This window comes from Oxyura jamaicensis, chromosome 14, assembly GCF_011077185.1.
Source record: "Oxyura jamaicensis isolate SHBP4307 breed ruddy duck chromosome 14, BPBGC_Ojam_1.0, whole genome shotgun sequence".
Classification (NCBI taxonomy): Eukaryota; Metazoa; Chordata; class Aves; order Anseriformes; family Anatidae; genus Oxyura; species Oxyura jamaicensis.
Genome location: NC_048906.1, coordinates 2,671,635 through 2,690,223, shown reverse-complemented (window position 1 = coordinate 2,690,223; position 18,589 = coordinate 2,671,635). Strand labels below are relative to the sequence as shown.

The 18,589-nt window shown below is 45.1% G+C and overlaps 1 protein-coding gene across 3 annotated transcripts in view; it reads left to right on the top strand.

The window, feature by feature from the left end:
- EPN2 (epsin 2) overlaps positions 1-18,589 on the top strand; it is a 41,344-nt gene that overhangs the window by 903 nt on the left and 21,852 nt on the right. For all 3 annotated transcript variants that reach the window (XM_035339726.1, XM_035339725.1, XM_035339724.1), the window contains exon 2: positions 17,766-18,539. In XM_035339726.1, coding sequence (XP_035195617.1) covers positions 17,945-18,539 — 595 coding nt within the window. In that variant the 5' untranslated portion in view covers positions 17,766-17,944. The remainder of the gene's footprint in view (positions 1-17,765; positions 18,540-18,589) is intronic.

The following is an 18,589-nucleotide window of genomic DNA, read 5'->3' as shown; positions in this document are numbered from 1 at the left end:
GGGGATTATTCCAGGCTGCCAACAATGAGCCTGCCCGATTTTCGAGCTGCGAGGCGTATCGATAGCAGATATTTGCCCTCGATTTTATTTGGCCGAGGGGCGTGTAAAGCTTCCCCCCCTCCACCTTCCCCTTCCTTATCGCCGATCTGGAAAGCTGAGTTGTATTTGAAATCCGCACGACTTGGCCGTGCTGCTTTTTGTTCATTTTTCTAAGCAAATGCCCCGAATCCTACGTTTTCGCCAGGAGTTGCAGACTGCTTGTTCTGATTGCTAAGCCGTGTTGCGGGTGTTGCAGACTGACTTGAGGAGTTCAAAATGCAAATCAGGCCACAAGGTTCAGTTTTATTATTCTCTCCACTGTAATACATATTTTATGGTAGCACGGAACTCTTGCATAATTCTGTGTTGCTGTGTTTTATGCAAGGCAAGGTCAGAGAAAACTGGATTGCTAAGTTTTGAAATATAAGATGTTAGAATGGTTTTTAATTAAAATACAAATACATCATAACGATATCTTCAGCAAAATTGGGCCTGTTTAGGAAGTGCTTCTAAATATGTTTGTCTTGGCTGGTTCCCAGATACATTATTTCCAAACGGGCTCACATATAGCGTTTCGTTGTGAAGAATCACAACTTCTGATAAATTTTCTCTTGTAAACTCGGGGTCACGGTAAACTAGCTAGACAGAATTTTAAAGATAATCTGCCGCATATTAAATATTTAACCGTGTTATCAAAAATTACCGAGTACAAATTAACCATGAGTATGCATTCCTGAAGACAGATTCTGATAAGGCTGAGCTGACGGCAAGTTATACTTCAGGAAGTTTGACTTGCTGCTGCTGACTGCAACTTCCTTGATGTCATAAAGCAACTATGCGGCATCATCCTGCCGTGACGACGGTTCTCCTACGCGGCAGACTTTTCCGTGTGCTGACGGCTGAAAAATAACGCCCGCCGTTAAGAAATGAAGATACTTGCAGGTTGGACCCCTCTGTTTAGGAAGAAGAAAAAAAAAAAAAAAAGGAAAAGAAAGACCTGTTCCTTAGGTAGGAGGCAGATAGCTTTGGGTGATGATTGGGAAAGAAAAGGCTCATGTAGAAGTTGCCTTGTTGTTCTGTACTAGTAGGAGAGCCCTGATCTGAGCCCTGGCTCTCAGCTGCCCTGGATGGTAGTGCTCGTGGTGTTTTTCACGTCCATTATTCTTAGAGTCACTTTTAATGAATAGTTGACAAACATCTGATGTCCAGTGCAAGCTGTATAATGCGATGAGCATAAATGAATTGTGCTTGTCCTGACCGCATCGTTATTTACATAACTGGTTAATCATGCTAATTTCATTCCAGCTGTCAGACATTTGATTGCTTTAAAACTTGGAGCTTTTGAGAAGCCTCAAATCTTGGATCGCTGCTGTAAAATGCCAAAGGCCTAATTTGTTACTTCATAAAAATGCTGATAGTCTTGCTGGGTAGAGAAATTGGTGCTTTTTTTCTAAGGAATCATTAAATTTTAATCTGTCTTAGGAGAAATATATTACCGAATAGCTATGATATTCGTGATGTTGCTCTTCATGGGTCTCATGAGTAGGAGGGGGAAGTGGCTATTGGTTTTGCCAGGCCTAGAAGACTGCGAGTTACTCTGAAATCTTTGTGTAATGACTGGTGCTCAGGAAACAACTTCCTAGTCTTCCAGTGCCATATTTGCAGAATGCTAAATTGTCTCTTGGGATCTTGCTAATAGAAAATGAAAGGTGTCTGGTTTGTATGGATGCCTGTAATGTTCTTTTCCCCCTTTGCCTTGCTCTGAGCTGTGCGGGGAAAGTATCGAAACGTACTAGTATCCTGCTGTCTTAAGTGCTTCAAAGAGCAGCGGCTTTTTGTGTATTTCAGTAGCCTGGCTGCTCATTAAGAAAGCATGAGACACCGTGGAGGAGAACAACACGCGTGCTGGCCTGCAGAATAAAACCTCCTAGTTCTAATTGTAGGTCCGCTAGCATTGGCGCACGTCAATTCGGCTGCATACTGCTATGTGCTGAATAGCAGACCCTAGAGAAAATCGCAGCGTTAATCAGTCGTGGTGGCTGGGATAGGGTTGCTTTCCTATTCTGTGGGGTGCAAAATAAATTTAGTATGCTTGTATAACACAGTAAGCGAACTCGGAGGCTGTAAGCTGCAGGATGAATCTAGAACTACATGGCCGTAGCAGTTGAGCCTCTTGGGGAGTGGTGCAGCAGGCAGAAAGTTGTAGAAAGTTGGTATTGGCTCATTTAACGTCTTGCAAATAACATTTTGGCTCAGGTTTTCAAGTGTGAGGTATGATTTTTTTGAAGGTGGTCTAAACCGTTGATGAGGCAAAGTAGTTTGCAAGTGATTAGAAGTTGTAGGTAGCTTCTAAGGGGGGGGGAATGAAATTACTGAGACTGAGTTCCATCCAACTGCACGTGTTCAGAGTTACCACGTGAAGTTAAATGCATGCAAGCATCTCCAATTGGAGTTTGTGTGAATGATTGCACTAATCAGAAAACTAATACTAAAGTATTTTTGTGTTTTCTAGCCCCAATGCCATTGCATTTTTTATGGAAACATTCAAACATTTTCATTGTGGTAAGGCTATATTTAGTGAAATGCTTTTCTTCAGCATAGGTAATTATTAGCCCAAATATTTTGGTGTAGCTGTCAAAACCGAACTTAAAAACTGATCCCAGCCCCAACGCCCTGCACGGTGTTAACTGTTAGTAGTGTGTCTATCTGTTTTCATGTCACCCAGGGCTGTTAACGTAAATGCCTCTATCTCATTCCTCACCTAGCTCGCACTCAAGGTCAGACGTGGTCCGTTCACACTGCTTATGCCTTGGCTGCATGCTGACTTGAAAAAGCCGGCTCTTTCCAGGTGGGGAAACATGAGCAGGGCGCGGAGCAGAGCCCAGCACCAGCAGGTCCCTGCTGGCAGCGTGAGCACAGCTGGCTCCAGCCGCGCGGCTGGGGGAAACCAGTCCCGGCCCAGGGCTGGCGGCATCTCGGCCTCGCAGGCTCTCCTTATCTTGGCTTTATGGCGGAGGTGGCTGGGTAAAGTTCTCACAAATCTCAGACTCAGGAGTTTTGTTGTCCTGATACACGCGGTTTATTTTCATTTCATTTCATAATTTTCCTTCCACGGTCAGGAACATAGCTCCCTGAACTGCCCAAAGTAATTAGTGGAAATTCTTGCGTGAGCCCTCTTCTGATATGTGCGGTTCTCTTCCGCGGCGTTGGCTGCTCCTGCCGCTCCTCCAAGTGCTATTTTATTAATGTAGTCTACAGCTGCTGAATCTTCAGTCATGTAACTGTGTAATAAATACCAAATTTACAAGGCATGAAAAGCAGAATGGATTCGGAGGGTGGCCTAGGCAGGAGAACGCTTGAATGCAGTCTGCTTCTCTAGAAATGGTACAAACCTGTCTTTTGTCTTACAGACCCCTCTCTATCCCCACGTGCTTCCTTGCCATCATAATTACCTTGCACTTTGCACACACGCATCTCTTTGAGTGCCTACTTAAATAGCAGCCCCAGTTCCTGGCTCCAGTAGGGTCATACACATGTTTCCCGTGGCTCAGATTTGATCACCTTTAGACCCAGTGTTTCCGTGTGTTTCTTTTCCAATGGGAATTTCTGTTCTTATTCCTTAGAGTAAAACATGAATCTGTGAATCACTTGCTTTTTTTAGTCTTACAATGCATCATTTAACTTTTTTTTTTTTTTTTATTAAAAAAAATCAGTAACCCCAATCCTTTTTTTTTGAACCTTCAAGCTGCTTAAAAACGTGCTGGGAACCTTCCCTGGAGATGACTTAGGCCTGTTCCACAAGACAAATCAGAAGACCAGCTTGCCTTGTTGGCTGTTTGGCGTAGCCATAGCTAAACTCACGGCCACTTCCTTGGCCTGTTTTTCCCCAAGTGGCTACTTAAGGACAGGCGGCGCAGTCAGGATGGTGGCTGACATGCCACAGCTGTTTCACTGCAGAAATCCAACAGCCGAACTTTGAGTTCACCTCACTTGTGGAGACGTTCCTGCAGGTTTGAAGATGTCACTTACGTAACGCAATGTCTCCTAAAATCAGGCCGGTAGCTTTCATTATTTAGAAAGCAGAGACACGAGTAGAGTGTGCTTGCTCAAGCAGAGTGAGCTCTGTACTCTGTGTGTTGGTCTCTTCGGTCTGGTTGAGTTCTGCCACGGTGCAGTCCCCCACGTATGTCGTGCCCGTGCTAGTTAGGGCTACGAGCATGGGTGACAGAGGTGCTAATGATGCTAGGGATGCCCTTTTATGTTTTTTTCCCCCTTTACTTGGTTTGAGATCATATTAATTTCTAGCTTTAACATCAATTTGGTAGTTTCTGAACCTTTCCAAGGGCAGTGGTCTTTTTTCATAGCCTTGCTACAACAAAGACATTTTAAGAATCTTAACAGAGAATCGTATAATCTTATTACTACTGCTCCTGACTGTTTAAATCACTTCCTTGTACTTAAATAACAATCTGTCACCAGCTATTTCTTGATTGTATTTTTTGTCAGATGCAATTTATCCCCCTCTGTGTTTTTGTTATATTTTTTTTTCTGATTGTGCAACCTTTAGGCTGGCAAGCAATTTCTTTCTCAAACAGTTCTTCTGACTTCACTGGGACTAATCGCATGAGTAATTGCTCACTGGTGTAAGGGTTGTGCAGTTCACAAATAAGACCTTTGTTTGTTGGACCTCACGGACAAAAAAGCACTAAAATAATGGGTATATGGTCCTGATATTCCTTAGGGAAAGGCAAAACAAAGTATTTTTATAGGCAACTTCCTCCCCTGAGACAGAGGCATGAAAGATTCCCTTAAAGGTCTTTGCTTGCAGATGGGAAATGGGAACTCGAGTGGCCAGTTGTGTGCTGCTGACTGGGTGAACTGGCCCAAGCCATGGTTTGGTTTGGCCATTCTCCTGGTGACTGTTACTCTTTTTGAGCGGTGAGGATTTTCTCAGCCAATTCTGTTGACCCAGTTGCTGGTGCTGCTGCCTTTCCACTAAGATTCAGCTCTGGACAAGGGAGGAGGCTTGTGACAATAACAGTAAGACACAGCTTTTCGATCAAGCCTATTCCCTAATCCTGTAAAATCAGCAAAAATTTAAGATCTTTAATGAATCCTCATCCTTCACTTCGAAGCAGAACTATTTTAACGTTCCTGCCCATCCTCTGATTGATGGCCAAGCAGAACGTACTCTGTCATGTGCTATGTGTAAAGGAAAGCACTCCAATTATTATTTGAAAAAACAGAACTTCACCAGTTTTAATTATTCAGTCAGCTAATTAATCAGCGAAATGCTTTGCCATTTTGTGACTTTGCTGGAGAGTGAATAGTTACGTCAGGTTAGCGATCCTGAATCATGCATTTCCAGCAGCGTTCACATCCAGGGAAGATCTGGTCAAAATGCTCCTGCCCAGGTATTTATTTAATCGTTCGATAAAAGCCTCTTTGAACAATAACCACTTGAAAGCCGAAGACTTGCACCTGTTACCTCGTGAAACATTTGCTTTCCAAGCAAATACTGGCTTATTGCATGGTTTTATTGTAATGATCGCTTCTTGCAGTGGTTTTGTTTTTAAAGGGCTTGAAGTGATTGTTAGCGATGAGCAGTGTTACTATTCTTTTGCTGCTGTTGCTGAGCAGACTTCGTGCAAGTTAAACTTTGTCTACTGATTTGGGAGAGCGTTTCTCAGAAAGCAAAGATAATGCCTCGGCTGGAATGTTTTTAGATAAACGGCGTAGGTGACACCACGTGCTTTTCTCGTTAGAAATAACAAAATAGAGTTCAGAAATCAGTATTTAATATTGCAGTTGTAGCTTTTGAGAATCTCTACAATATTCTGTATGTTCTTAAAGACAAAATTTTTATGTGCTCCTCAGAAGAACAGGACGACTGGCGTTGCACTGGACTATAATCACGCAGCCCATTTTTTTAGTACTATTTCAGCAAGAAAACTGCTTTCTGAAGATTTTTTTTAAAAAAAGATCGTTACCGGGGTGACCCGTTGGTAAAAAATATTTGGGTTTGTATGTTTACTGGCTCTCTTGGGAAGATGTAATAAGGAAGTAAAGTGCAGGAATGGTTATAGTAGTTTTTATTTGGTTTTCAGAATCCTTAAATTTTAGGGAAACCGAAGAATGAATGCTTTTGTCACAGCAAAATCACTCGAACCTTTTCTCGCAGAGAAGCGCTGAGGTGTACCCCCAAAGGATGCGAGGGTTTTTTCAGTCTGCAGAACCGCTTCAGTGTTGCATTTAAGATTTACAAATCGCTGAGCCCTTTGTGGAACACGGAGCCAGTCTGAAACGTCTGCTTTTGGTACGTTTGACTACCTAGTGAGTAGTCTCCTCTTGCCTAGCCTGCTGGTTTGAGCACACTGCAGAGTATAATCGACATCTTTGTGTCTGTCTTCCAACTAATAGAATCTGCTTCCTTTTAATTCCACAATAACACGAATATATGATGCCTCCGAGAGAGTATGCACGTGTGCTTCAAAAGGCACAACGTGGCCCGTGCCTACCTGCAGCTGTGTAACGCTGAGAGGTGCTCGTGGGGGTAATTCCGCGCTTGCGGTGCAGGCTGCTGAGCCGGTGGAGTTGTAAGGGATGGCAGGACGGTTCTGTGGGCTGTCTTCATCAGCCTGGTTTTATCGTGCTTCCCGAGGGGGTTTCTGTTCTGCAGTTGATGGCTCAGATCAAGCAGAGGATGTAAGCGTGTGCTTCGCTATGAGGGGGCTGTGATGTGGGGCTGGTCACTTGCTTGCTGACTACGGCCCGTTGGTTTTTCGTAGGGTGAGCTTTCCACGTGTAAATGAAAGAAGCAGGCTTGCACATCCTGAGTTCAGAAGTGTCTTCTCTATGTACATGCCAGCGCAAAATTGTGTCTGGGTGCCTTGGGACAGAGCCAGATTTTTCATGGCTTGGGTTGGTTTTGGTCAGCTTGGATAGTGTGTATAATAGAGTGCTTTTTCCTGCCTCTGGGAATCCTGATTTTTAGCTTAATTTTACAAAGGGATTTCTTTTCTTTTCTAATTCAGAAGAAAAATGAACTTCAACGGAGGAGAGTCAGTGCTCGATTGTCCTTTCTCCTAGCCCCTGCTTTATAGAAAGGCTTAAATCCTCCACCAGGACTGACTTTATTTTTCCTTCAGAGTGCGGCGGGTGGCGGTGGCAGGCAGGTGGGACCTGGAGGTAGTGCTGTGACTCTGGGGATGCTGTGCTCCAGGTAAGGGCAGGAGGGAGGCACGCTGCTGGCACCTGCCTCCGGGTTAGCTCACGGGGAGCTTTCACCAGGTAGCAAACTGGTAAATGACGGCTCTTTATATAGATGGGTGCGTCTGCAGACGGGTGTATAAACTGGACCTCTAGCTGATCACATTTATTATGGCGATGCTGCTGGCACAAGCAAAGCCTTACAATTCAGAACACCTCCAGTGCCCATCAAATGTGCTAAACGGACGCGTCTTTAAATGCCTCGAGCCTCGTGCTCCTTGGAGCCGGGCTTGTGTTTTGTCACAACTGCTGTTTTAGCTGTTTCAATAAAATACGGTGACTTTCCCATTTCCCCCTTTCATGGGAAACCCGAGTAGAAGAGAATTAAGCACCGCCTGCTGCTTGCATGCTAAACAGATGCAAATGAGAGTCCCCTCCCTCGCCATTACACCCTCCCTCCTTACGGGTTGCCACATTGTTTTGATGAAAGCAGTCCCATTGCCAACTCCCAGCCCAGAGGGCAGGTGAGAGGAGAAAATCCCTGATTGCAGCGCAGTGATTAACAGATCTTTTTGCGTTCGGAATGTCACCGCTTTTGCAGAAAACAAGGTTCCAGGAGCTTCAGAGAGCAGAGGGTTGTCAGAAAGGCAAACATCAAAGTGGAGAGAAGAGAGTTTATTTAAAATACAGTAGAAAGACTTAAAGCATTCATGCTAACCTATGAGAGCTATTAAAAATTAAAAAAGAAAAAAAGCCTTTGAAGCTAAGCATTAAAGATTTAATAGTATTAATTGAATTAAGCCGTGGGAGTTAAGGATATGTAGACACATGTGTGAGTGTATGTATTCGAAGACACTATCTGTGTTAAGGAAGCTGAGTTACTGAGTGTTGAATTAATTGTACTCGGTTTATGAAGGCCACCTTAACAAAACACTTTTTATTCTTGGACTTAATTAGAGTAGATACCATTATAACTGAGTGTGTAAACAGCAGAGCAATATACCCACTATCATTTTAAAACCTGCTGTGAGGCAGAGACGACCAGACTTGGCATACCTGAACGAGGCAAAACAAGCAAGGTAGTTTCTGATCCGCAGTTTGAATGTCATTTTGTTCCTTTGTATTAAGTCTGTTTTTTCTTTTTTCCTCCTTTTTTTTTTAAAAAAAAAAGAATAAATATCTTTTATTTTCAATGAGAATGACAACATAATCCTCTTGTACTCAGTAATAATAGGGTTCCTCTTACCCCCGTGATACCCTGCCTGTAGTCCCAGCCACAGGAATGGGCTTTTTGCTGTTAGTTGTTACTTTCGTGTTTGTCAGTGATGTATTTTCTCCAAAGATCAACTGATCCTGGAGCTGTTACCTTTCTTATGTTCAGAACTTGCCACTGCTGGGAAGAGTTCTTGCTGCGGGGAGGTGGTGGTCCCTCCGTAGCTTTGTAAACAGATACCAGAGGAAAACCTGAGTCAAGTCTGTGGCGCTCTAACGATTGCAGTAGCCTGGTGTCGAGGGAACAAAACGTGTTTTGGTTTTAATTATTATTATTTTTTGTTTGCAAACTGAAAACCCAGTTTCAGACTTACCCGACTTCAGCGTTAACAAGCAGGGGACAGCCAGGTCCGCGTGTCGTTTGCAGAAAAATGAGCAATGAAAGCTGCTCTCAAGCGTACAGGTGGCCTGGCTGAGGGAGCTGATGTCTGGAGGGGAACACCAGGAGCACCAGAGGACAGGATTTGATTGGCACGGAAATACCGGTGCGTAGAGACACTACCAACCTCGTCAAGAGGGGTAACGAAATCGAGGGTGATCCTAATACATTCACTTTTCCTCCTTCAGGAAGATGGTTGCTGACAGCGTAAGGCGGGTTGTTTGAGCTCTTCTTGCTGGAAATGTAGTTACTAAATGATTCAGCATGATGCTGTCCCCACGCCTTTTAGCAGTATTGATGAATTCATTACCCTTCTGTTAGCTGATGGATGTTAATGGGCTAGAATTTCTGTGCATTTGGACTAGATGGAATGTGCTTGGAGAAAAAAAAAAAGAGAAAATGGAGTGGGTGAGTTTTTAAGTCACTTTCTTGTTCTGTTTATAAATCTAAAGGGAGAGAATGCTTTTAATAATTTGCATTAAAACAGTGGTTAAAAGAATAATCCACAGGACGACGCAGGGGATATACAGACAGCAGTATTGCACAGAAGATTTGCTTTTAAAAAAAAGTCTCAGGCTGTAATCAGCTGTGTCAGAAATACCAGAGGCTTGACTTTTGGATTACGTGCTATAGGTGTTGTCCTCTGCCTTTTGGACTCCTTACAGGGTATGTGGAGTCCTGCTGACACGTACAGAACTGCTGGATGCAGACTATCAAAGCTAAGAGCCTATAACATGTTCTCTGCAAGAGCTAACGGCAAGAAAGTGACCTTTAATAATGAAACAGGCACAGATGCTTTTTAGCAACAAGTCTTTGTCATCCTCTTTGAGAAGAGCAAGCTAATTCCCACTCAAATAATTTTCCATCTAAATGTCCAGAGCAGATGGGAGTGCAGGTAGGATACTGATGCAGAAGGATGGATTCAGAAACCTAGAGGAATTGTTAGGACAGCTGGAAGTTGGGACATGTCCGCATGGGAGAGTGTGGGATTCACTGCTACCTTCAAGCCAGGTTTTTTTCCCTCATTCCACAATAACAAAATAATAATAAAGATAATAAATATTTGCATTTGGGAATAGGGTGGTCTTTATTAATGGCTGAACGAAGCAAGCAGAAAGTAGCATACCAAGGAAAAATCAAGTGAGCTGATTTTATTTGTTGTCTTCCAGTGATTCGCTTCCATCACAGGGGCACTTGCAGCTCAAAGTCAGGAACCGAGGTAGCGCAGAAGCAGAGCAAAGCGACTAGCAGCACTTGTGTGTGCTGCTCCTTGGGAAGCCCAACCCGGCTAAACCCAGGCTGCTGCTGCTGGGCTCGCTGCCTGCGCTCCTCTGGCTGCACGTGCTCTCTGCCGGGAAGGGCTGCTTGGGGTGGGATTGCTCTTCCTGCTCTGGTGGTGATGCTAGGAACATCAGTCAGCTCCGGCAGGAAGACAGGGAGGAGGTAGGGCTATTTGAAACGTATTTTGATGAGCGAGTCTTGCTGTTAGGAGCAGCTGGGGGTACAGGAGGTTTCCCAGAAAACCCACCGTTGGCAGTTCTTATGGTTGTTACCTGTTGAAGGCAAGTCCAGGATTAAACTGATTTTTGCCAGCAGTTTGGGCTTCAAGGCGCAGCTTTACATTTTGCCTCGTGAAATGTGGCCATAGATGGCTGTTGAAATTAATGTTACTTCCCTTATTTGTACTTCAAAGGCATTAGGGTGACCTTGGCATTAGTCGGTTGGGTGACCCGATCTGCCAGAAAACCCAGCTGGGCCGACGCGCTCCCTGAGCCCATTCACACCATCTACAGCAGTGTCGCGAGGGGCAGAGGTGGCTTTGGGGCAGGACGGCAGCTTCCAGGAGCCGTGCTCAGCCTGCACCACGTCCTCAGTTCTCCGTGAGCTCAGCTGCTGACAGCAGAGCCCAACCAAACCCCCCAGTTTTGGCCAGAAAGCTCCTACAGCAGCACGCACGAAGGATTTTAGGATGCAAGTTTCCCACTTGTGAATCTTCTGCCAGCTTGGTTAGTCGTGAGCATACACCTGCGTGTAGCTTACCCTATGAATACTGAAGTAACCTCGCGTTCCTTGTCACCAGTTAAGGTACAGCTGAATTAAGACCCTGGGTTGATGTTTTGACTTGAGTGTGCAAGTAGGGTGAGTGTGAGGGGTGGCACCTGAAGTTGCACACTTTGTTGGGCATTGAACGTAAGACTTTAAGATTTTAAGGATACTTAAGATATTAAATCAACCACCTGGTTTTTTACGGGCTCGTAGTTTGTGTTAGCAGCCTGTGCACTCAATAATCTTAACTGAAAAACAAATAAGAGTGTCGTGGACATCCAAACAGGGCTTTGCATCTCTCGCTGCTCTTTGAACAGTTTTTTTCATTAGAAATTCATGTTGTAAGGTAAAAGTATTAATTAGTCTCTCGGCTTCGAGCAGTGGTGACACGGGGAGTGAAGCTGATGTTTTCCCCTGCTCTGTGTCATGATGAGCGTTTGCCTTTGGCCTATTGAATTTATTAATGTGGTTGCATGGCTGTGGTGTGTGGGCGGATAGGAGAAACTGCTCATGGTGACGTCTGCTTCGTAGTAATGAAGTGCAAACTGAATGGAGTTAATGAAATCTTTGTGTAATTGCAAGCAGCTTCTCAAAATACCAGGTCTGATGGATGAGCACAGATACGTAGGGTTATGGTTGTTCTTGTCAGTTGAATCTTAAAATTGCGCGACTACAAAATGTTAGCTACGCGCTCGGTTCTTACACAACTGCGAGCTTTGGAGTATTTGCATCTCCTCTGGTGTGGGAGCTGATCTGTCAGGGCTCTGAGCTGCTGGAAGAGAAGACAGGACGCCTTCCCTCGGCAGTCCCATCACCCACTGAGCCCCCTAAGAGTCGAGGCCGGACTTTTCCAATCAGTGATAGTCTGCGGCACAGCCTCTGGCAGGAATATCAGATATCTTGCTGCTCTGTTCCAGAAGGAGGATGTAAAAACAGAAATGTCTCCCACCGTCTTTAATTCAGCTGAAGACACAATTTGACGTACCTGCTGGTACGCTGAATTTATTTCAAATTGTTACTTCTGATTTTAAGGCATGCATTGGGGGATTTTTTTTTGTCTCCCCTATTAGTGAGAATAAAAGATGAAGTGCTCTCATTCAAGTAGGTAATCCCCAGAGAACAAATTCCTTTGGAGAGTTCGGGTAGGTATTTTCGCTGCTGTGTCGGATTAATTTGCATTTAGAATTTCTGGTTCAGTGCGCAGTGGCTTGACCTTGTGCTGTTTTGTAATTCCGCAGTATTCTCGTACTTATTACACACCCTGCGCCCGCTGTATTGCTACCGAAAAGTAAACTGTGATGTGCTGCATAAAATGCAGCTAGCACTGTCGGTGACACCTGACCTAGCCAGAGGAGGAGGAATGTGTTATTTTTAAAGAGCTGTTGTTGAAGCTTGTAATCCTAAAATTAGACCTCCAGCGCAGGTCGGATTTGGATCGTTTGCCCTGATCTGCACGACTCTCACTGAGGCTCACTCTTCTTGCAGCACTTCAGAGCATCTCCCACGCTGCCGGCAATTCCAGCTGTGGCAATTCCAGCTGTGGCAATTCCAGCCGTGCCACGGGCTGCCAAAGTCACAGCGCCGGCAGCCACCCGGGCAGGTCCTGGCGAGAAGCGGCCAGGTAACGCTGCCGTGCTCGGCTGCGCGGTGAGTCGCTGGATTTCTGCCCCGTGCCCCTTTCTGTAGGCTGAGTAAGGAGCTGAGCTCTAATACTGCCCTGATTTAAATAGACGCGTAGTAAGGAAAGGTGTTAGGGATAGAAGGCAAATTTGTGCCTGTAAATCTGCTTTAGGGCTAAGTGGCCGTGCAGGCAGGGCTGAGTTTCTCTCTGGGTCTGAGGCACGGCTGTAAAATCAGCTCAGAATCCAACCTCGGTGTTCATGACTGTGCCCACATCTGAAGGAGGGCATCTTTCAGCATTAACTCTTCATTTAAAGAAATCATTGGGCCACCTGCTGTCTGTGAAAGCTGACCTTGTTCTCTCATTTGTAAAAGAGGGTGGAAAGCTTCCAAAACTTTTAATTTTGAGCCATTTCCTCTTCTCAGAAATTAAGCGAGGAGGACAAGCATTTAAACTGTGCAAAATGGAAATGAAACCTTTCTTCTGGAGTTAACCCCGTTCTCCAAACCCTTTGCCAATCTACGTTTGTAATTCATTTCCTAAATAATTTTGAAGGTTAAGGAAGGGCATTGATGGTAATTTCAGCGTCTTCATTTTACTGTTTTATTCACATGAATCGCTGTTTTCTCTGCTGCACAATGGCACGGGGGAGCTAATAAGTGTGCCACTTGTTGGCTTTTCTGCGTAGTGCCAAGCTCCTTTGCTTCTCCTAGCGCTCTTCTCCAAGGCACTACAAAGTAGAGTCGCCTCTCTTCCTGTCTGGTGTCGGGAACGATGTTTGCATTACAGTAGGATATTATACCGCAGGCAGCGTGACCATAGCCTTTTGGTCTGTTCTGTAAGAATTATTTATGAACAGGAAGAAAGGGCGTGAAAGAATTAACTGAATTCGAAAATTTCTTCAGCGATGGGGGATCCAGCATAGAAAAAGTGACAGCAGAGACATTTTTCCTGATATTATATTCCTGAATTTTAAATATAGCCTTACACTTCGTTTGACAATGATTCCTGCTTCTTCTTTGTGGAAAATAAGGCTCCCTAAAAGTATTTTGGATCCGTACACATAACAAGCTACTGTAAGAAACCTAGGGTAGGAATTTGCAGTGCCAGGCAAGTCGAATCCTTTCTCGTTGCCAGAAGTGGAAGTTGACTTAGTGTGACGGCTGGGGATGTGTTTGCGTGCGTGCTTTTTGCTCCTTGCAGGTGTGGTGTGAGTTTCTGGCTGGCTGGGGGAACTTCTCCCTGAGTCAGCACTGGCAGCGCTTTCCTCGAGCCCAGTTCCTTGCAGGCTGGCAAGGAGCGAGCTCGCTCCAGGTCCTGGTTTCTCCAATTTACCCTGGACCACAGGTCCCTGAGGTCCCTGCCTCCGCCACCCCGACAGCAAGGAGAGCAGGTTCCCTGGCTCTTGGTGCATGCTGGATCTTGGAGGTAAAGCTTCAAAATGCATTGCAACTTCCTTAGCTGCTTCAGCACATCTTGGGCAGCTGAGGCTCTTGGTAGCCTTGTGGGATTTCTGTTTCACGTGCAGTCCCTTGAAGTCGTAGGTGGATGCAGGTACCCCAGGTTGCCTCCTGCAGGCCCGTTCGGTGGCACGGGGGGGGGGTTGAGACACCCCGCCTGCGCCGTCCTGGGGACCTGCTGGGGCTCTTTGGGGCTGTTGGGGTGCTCTTTCTGATAGTGGCCGGCAGAGTCTCTGTGTAATTGCAGTGTGAATCTTAGAGTGAAAGCTTGCAGTTATCTGTCCCTGTGTTTTGTGGAAAGGGGGGTTTTTCAAGGCAGGTTGACATTTGTGGTGACTGCCTGAAAATCACGAAAGACTGGCTAACTAATGCATGCTACAGGTCAGATTAGCCATTTACTTTATATGTCCTCTAATATTTAATAACACTAATACCTAATAATTAAAATTTTCAACGAATTTCTGGCAAAATTCTTCCATCTGGTGTGAATTTTCACCCTTTTTCTTGCCCACGTGATGTGAAAGGCTTTCCATATGTTTCCAGTCCCTACCTAGCTGGCCTGTGTATGTATTTACCTTCAGGCTCGAGGGGCATTTTATCAGTGCAGACAAATCCCGGGCTGAGTTCTGCGTTCCTGAGATCTGAACGGATTCTGCTGAAAGTCTGTGTATAGGTGGATTTGTACGGCTGCTGCTTTGAACTAAGTTTATTAAGGACTTTGTGGCTTGGCCTCGTTTCTGAGTTAGTCTCAGCAAATTAAATACGGTTTCCTCATGCAGATCGCGTTTAGTGAATTTAATCTCTCGTGAGAGAGCTGTTGAGAAGAAGTTCAGTCAAGAATTCCTCCTGTCTGCGCTCCGAATATGAAAGAGCACCACGAGAATTCAGCGGGATTATTCGTGGAGGGCAAAGGAAATTAGGTATTCCCCTCCAGATAACCCTTGATAGCACAGGGAAGCTTCGCTCTGTGCTCTACAGCATTGTGCATTTCCTTTTCTGTCTATTTAAAGATGACAAGTTAGTTATAAAACGGAGAAAATGTCTGACCGGGGACCAGGGGAGAGAAAGTTTGGAAGGCTTGTCTAAGCCGAGCAAGACAAAAGATCTCCACCTTCCCCTCTCTGCTTAGTCTTTCAAAGAAACCTGCCCGAGCTGATGGTGCTTTTCCTGCCGTCGGCTGGGGACGGCGGCAACAGTCAACGGCTCTTGCTTTCTGCTGCCTTTGCAGCTCTAGCGTTACAACTGCAAACCCGGATTTCTGCTGAAGCTGCAGGAGCGTTGTACTTCCTTGTGGTTTGTTGGGAGATGGTAATTCACCGAGGTCCCTGAAAAAGTCCAGACTCTCTGTGTACGGTTTCCATCGTGCTCTGGGGATGGTTTCTCGCTTTTATGTAGTAAGGGTAGTTGGCTTTTTGATCTCTTGAACCATAACATGGGCTTGCGGACCTGCACCCTGATTGTGTGAGGGCTTAGGTTGTGATTGTGATGATTCTTGGGTTATATTTATTCTGTTAGCCAAAGCTGGTGTTATTTAGGACTGGCACGTGTTTCCATGTACTGTAAAATTCACCTTTCATGTATTATTTCTGGTATTAAAGTGCTATTTTCAAAAGCTTATGGAAAAAAAAAGTAAATGAAGCACACTTTTCTTTTTCACTGGTCCTGGATGTACGTGCAGCTGAGGCACTTGACTGTACAGTGCACTTTAAAACATATTTTGTGAGGCCTCTCATCCCTAGCCTTTAAAGAAACATATTTCTTGTAAGATAAGAGCGTTTTTCTTAAATTCACAGTTGGTTAAAAGACAGGAAGCAGGGTGAGGGATCAATGCTCGGTTCTCACAGCAAAGGGCTCTTTCCAGTGACGTGTCCTGCCAGAGCCCAGTGCCCTTGCAAGTGCTCCCTTTTCCAGTTAATTTCTAAATCTTGAAGTGGCCAAATCAAAGCCAAGCAGTTAAATTTAAGAAGAATCCTGAATCATTGAAAAGAAGGAAGAAAGACTGAGATCTGCTTGAGTGATCAAATACATGAATGGAAGCGTAAGGGAGGCATGGGGAGACGGCAGGGTTGGTCAGAGGCCTTCCAAAAAGAGGGATTAAACCTCAGAGCTCAGGAGATGTCCAGTTTCCATAAAACCGCCAGTGGCATAACGAAACGGAAGGTGACTTGTTCTTAAAAAAATGTGCCCCCTGTCTACAACACGGGGCACAAACATCCAGGTCCACCACCACGTGATGGAAGCTCCAGTTTGTGCTAGGTGAGCGTGCTGCGGGATTTAAAGCAGCTCCAAGAAGGGTTGGCAGGGCCTTGTAGATCAGTTACAAGTCCAGGCAACATAAATGTTTTTTTCTCATCCTCTTGACGTGAGGATTTGTGGCTGAGGGCTTGATAAGACTTTTTTATTTACCTGTTTCAGGAGGTACCCTAACTTCAGGGGAACAATAAGCTCCCGGAGCTCACTGGGCTCGTTCTGCCGTAGCTCAGCTCGCTTGGTTGCTTTCCAGGAAGGATGCGTGCCTTTGGACCGAAGAAGTCTTTGTAGAGCTGTGTGTTGTCCCACCCGACACTTCTGCTTTCATTTTAAACGGCATGTTAATAATCTGAGGAATGATAACAGTGGTAGAATGAAATCTGTGCCTTACTCCCCTCCCGTGTCTGCTGTAAGTGATCGGGTTGTGTCTTCGGAGTGTTGGGAGAAGTTGTCAGAGGACGTGTTAAGTATGCCATCTATTAATGGGGCAAATACTGCTAGAGTTCAAACAAGTGGTGAATGTCAAAGACTTCTAACGATGTTAGTGTAATAAAAAATCCGCCGGTTTGCTCCAGTAATGTATTCTAAAGCTTAATAGGCCTCTGTTTACTCAAAACAGTGACCTTACATAAATAACCGAAGCAAGTTTCCAGCTCCAGAGCTCGTCCTTGGGTTTTCTTGCCAGTCATTTCAGTTTTACAATTCCATTTTCGTATAATTAATTTTTTTTCTGCTTTCTGAAAGACATACAGCGCGGAAACTGTGGATCTGTGAGTGCTGTCAAATGCACAAAGGAAATGCATTTGGGGAAAAAAAAAAAACCAACTCCCCTCTAATCTGCTTAGCGTTAAAGGTCACCTTGAGCCGGAGTGCATCGTTGCGGTGCTCCTTTCTCCTCCCTGGGCCTCGGGTGAAGGCAGAGCAGGGTTCAAGATCTCTGCCCTGAAACTGAGTGCTCGTTGCCTTTATCTGGGGCCTTGGTCAACGTGGAGGAAGTTCACTTGGTCTCGGTCCGCAGACTCTTGCAGCAGCGGTAGCAGACCGCAGCTGTCAGCTCTAATGCAGCTTCCTATAAACTCTGCAAGCTAGCGTCGTGCTTTCTGTAATTAAAACTTCTAGATGGCTTTTACCTTGTCGGAAATTAATTCCGTAATTTGTTCCTTGGGCTTCGTTTCTGGTTTGCTTTCTGGTTTCCATTTGCATCAGCATGGATATTTTCTTGCTTTTTGTCTCGTTGGGCAGCTCGGGTGTTTTTAAGCTTTGACGTTACCCGTTATAGATGTAACCTCCCAGCAGTTGGTCTATCCATTCTTCTCGAGGTGAGAAGAGTAAAGGTTTTTTTTTTTTTTTTCAAACTCCAATCTTCTGAAGAAATCTAGAGGGCAAACGCATCGCTAACAGAATTTCTCAAAAGTGTATAATTGCTTTCCACGTAGGGATAACAAAAGCCGCCGCTAACGTGCTTTGTTTTCTTTTTTTTCTTACTTAGGTCATGATTTTCATTTTCTCGTGTCATTTTCTTGAGGAGAGGAAATGATTGTAGTGGAACTTCTTACAAATAAGCCACAGATACGGAGTCTTCGTAGCTCAGAAACGTTCATAGAAGAGCAGATATAGCCCTTTTTTGTTTGTGTCCTAGCAGCGCTCTGATTAAAAAGGGAAATAAAAATGACGACTTCGTCTATTAGACGGCAGATGAAGAACATTGTGAACAATTACTCAGAGGCCGAAATAAAAGTTCGGGAAGCGACCTCTAATGACCCGTGGGGCCCCTCCAGCTCGCTGATGACTGAGATAGCAGACCTGACCTACAACGTTGTGGCCTTCTCTGAAATAATGAGCATGATCTGGAAGCGACTCAACGACCATGGCAAGAACTGGCGACACGTGTACAAGGCCCTTACGCTGTTAGATTACCTGATCAAAACTGGCTCGGAGAGAGTGGCACAGCAGTGTAAGGAGAATATTTTTGCTATCCAGACGTTGAAAGATTTTCAGTACATCGATCGCGATGGGAAAGACCAGGGCATCAACGTCAGGGAGAAATCCAAGCAGCTGGTGTCTCTGCTGAAGGACGACGAGCGACTCAAGACAGAGAGGGCCCAGGCCCTGAAGACCAAAGAACGCATGGCTCAGGTGGCCACCGGGGTGGGCAGCAACCAGATCACTTTCGGTCGAGGTTCCAGTCAGCCAAACCTCTCCACCAGCTACTCGGAGCAAGAATACGGAAAGTCTGGAGGCTCCCCGGCATCCTACCATGGCTGTAAGTACAAGCAAACACACGCAAGATTTTTTTTCCCACCCTTTTTTCCT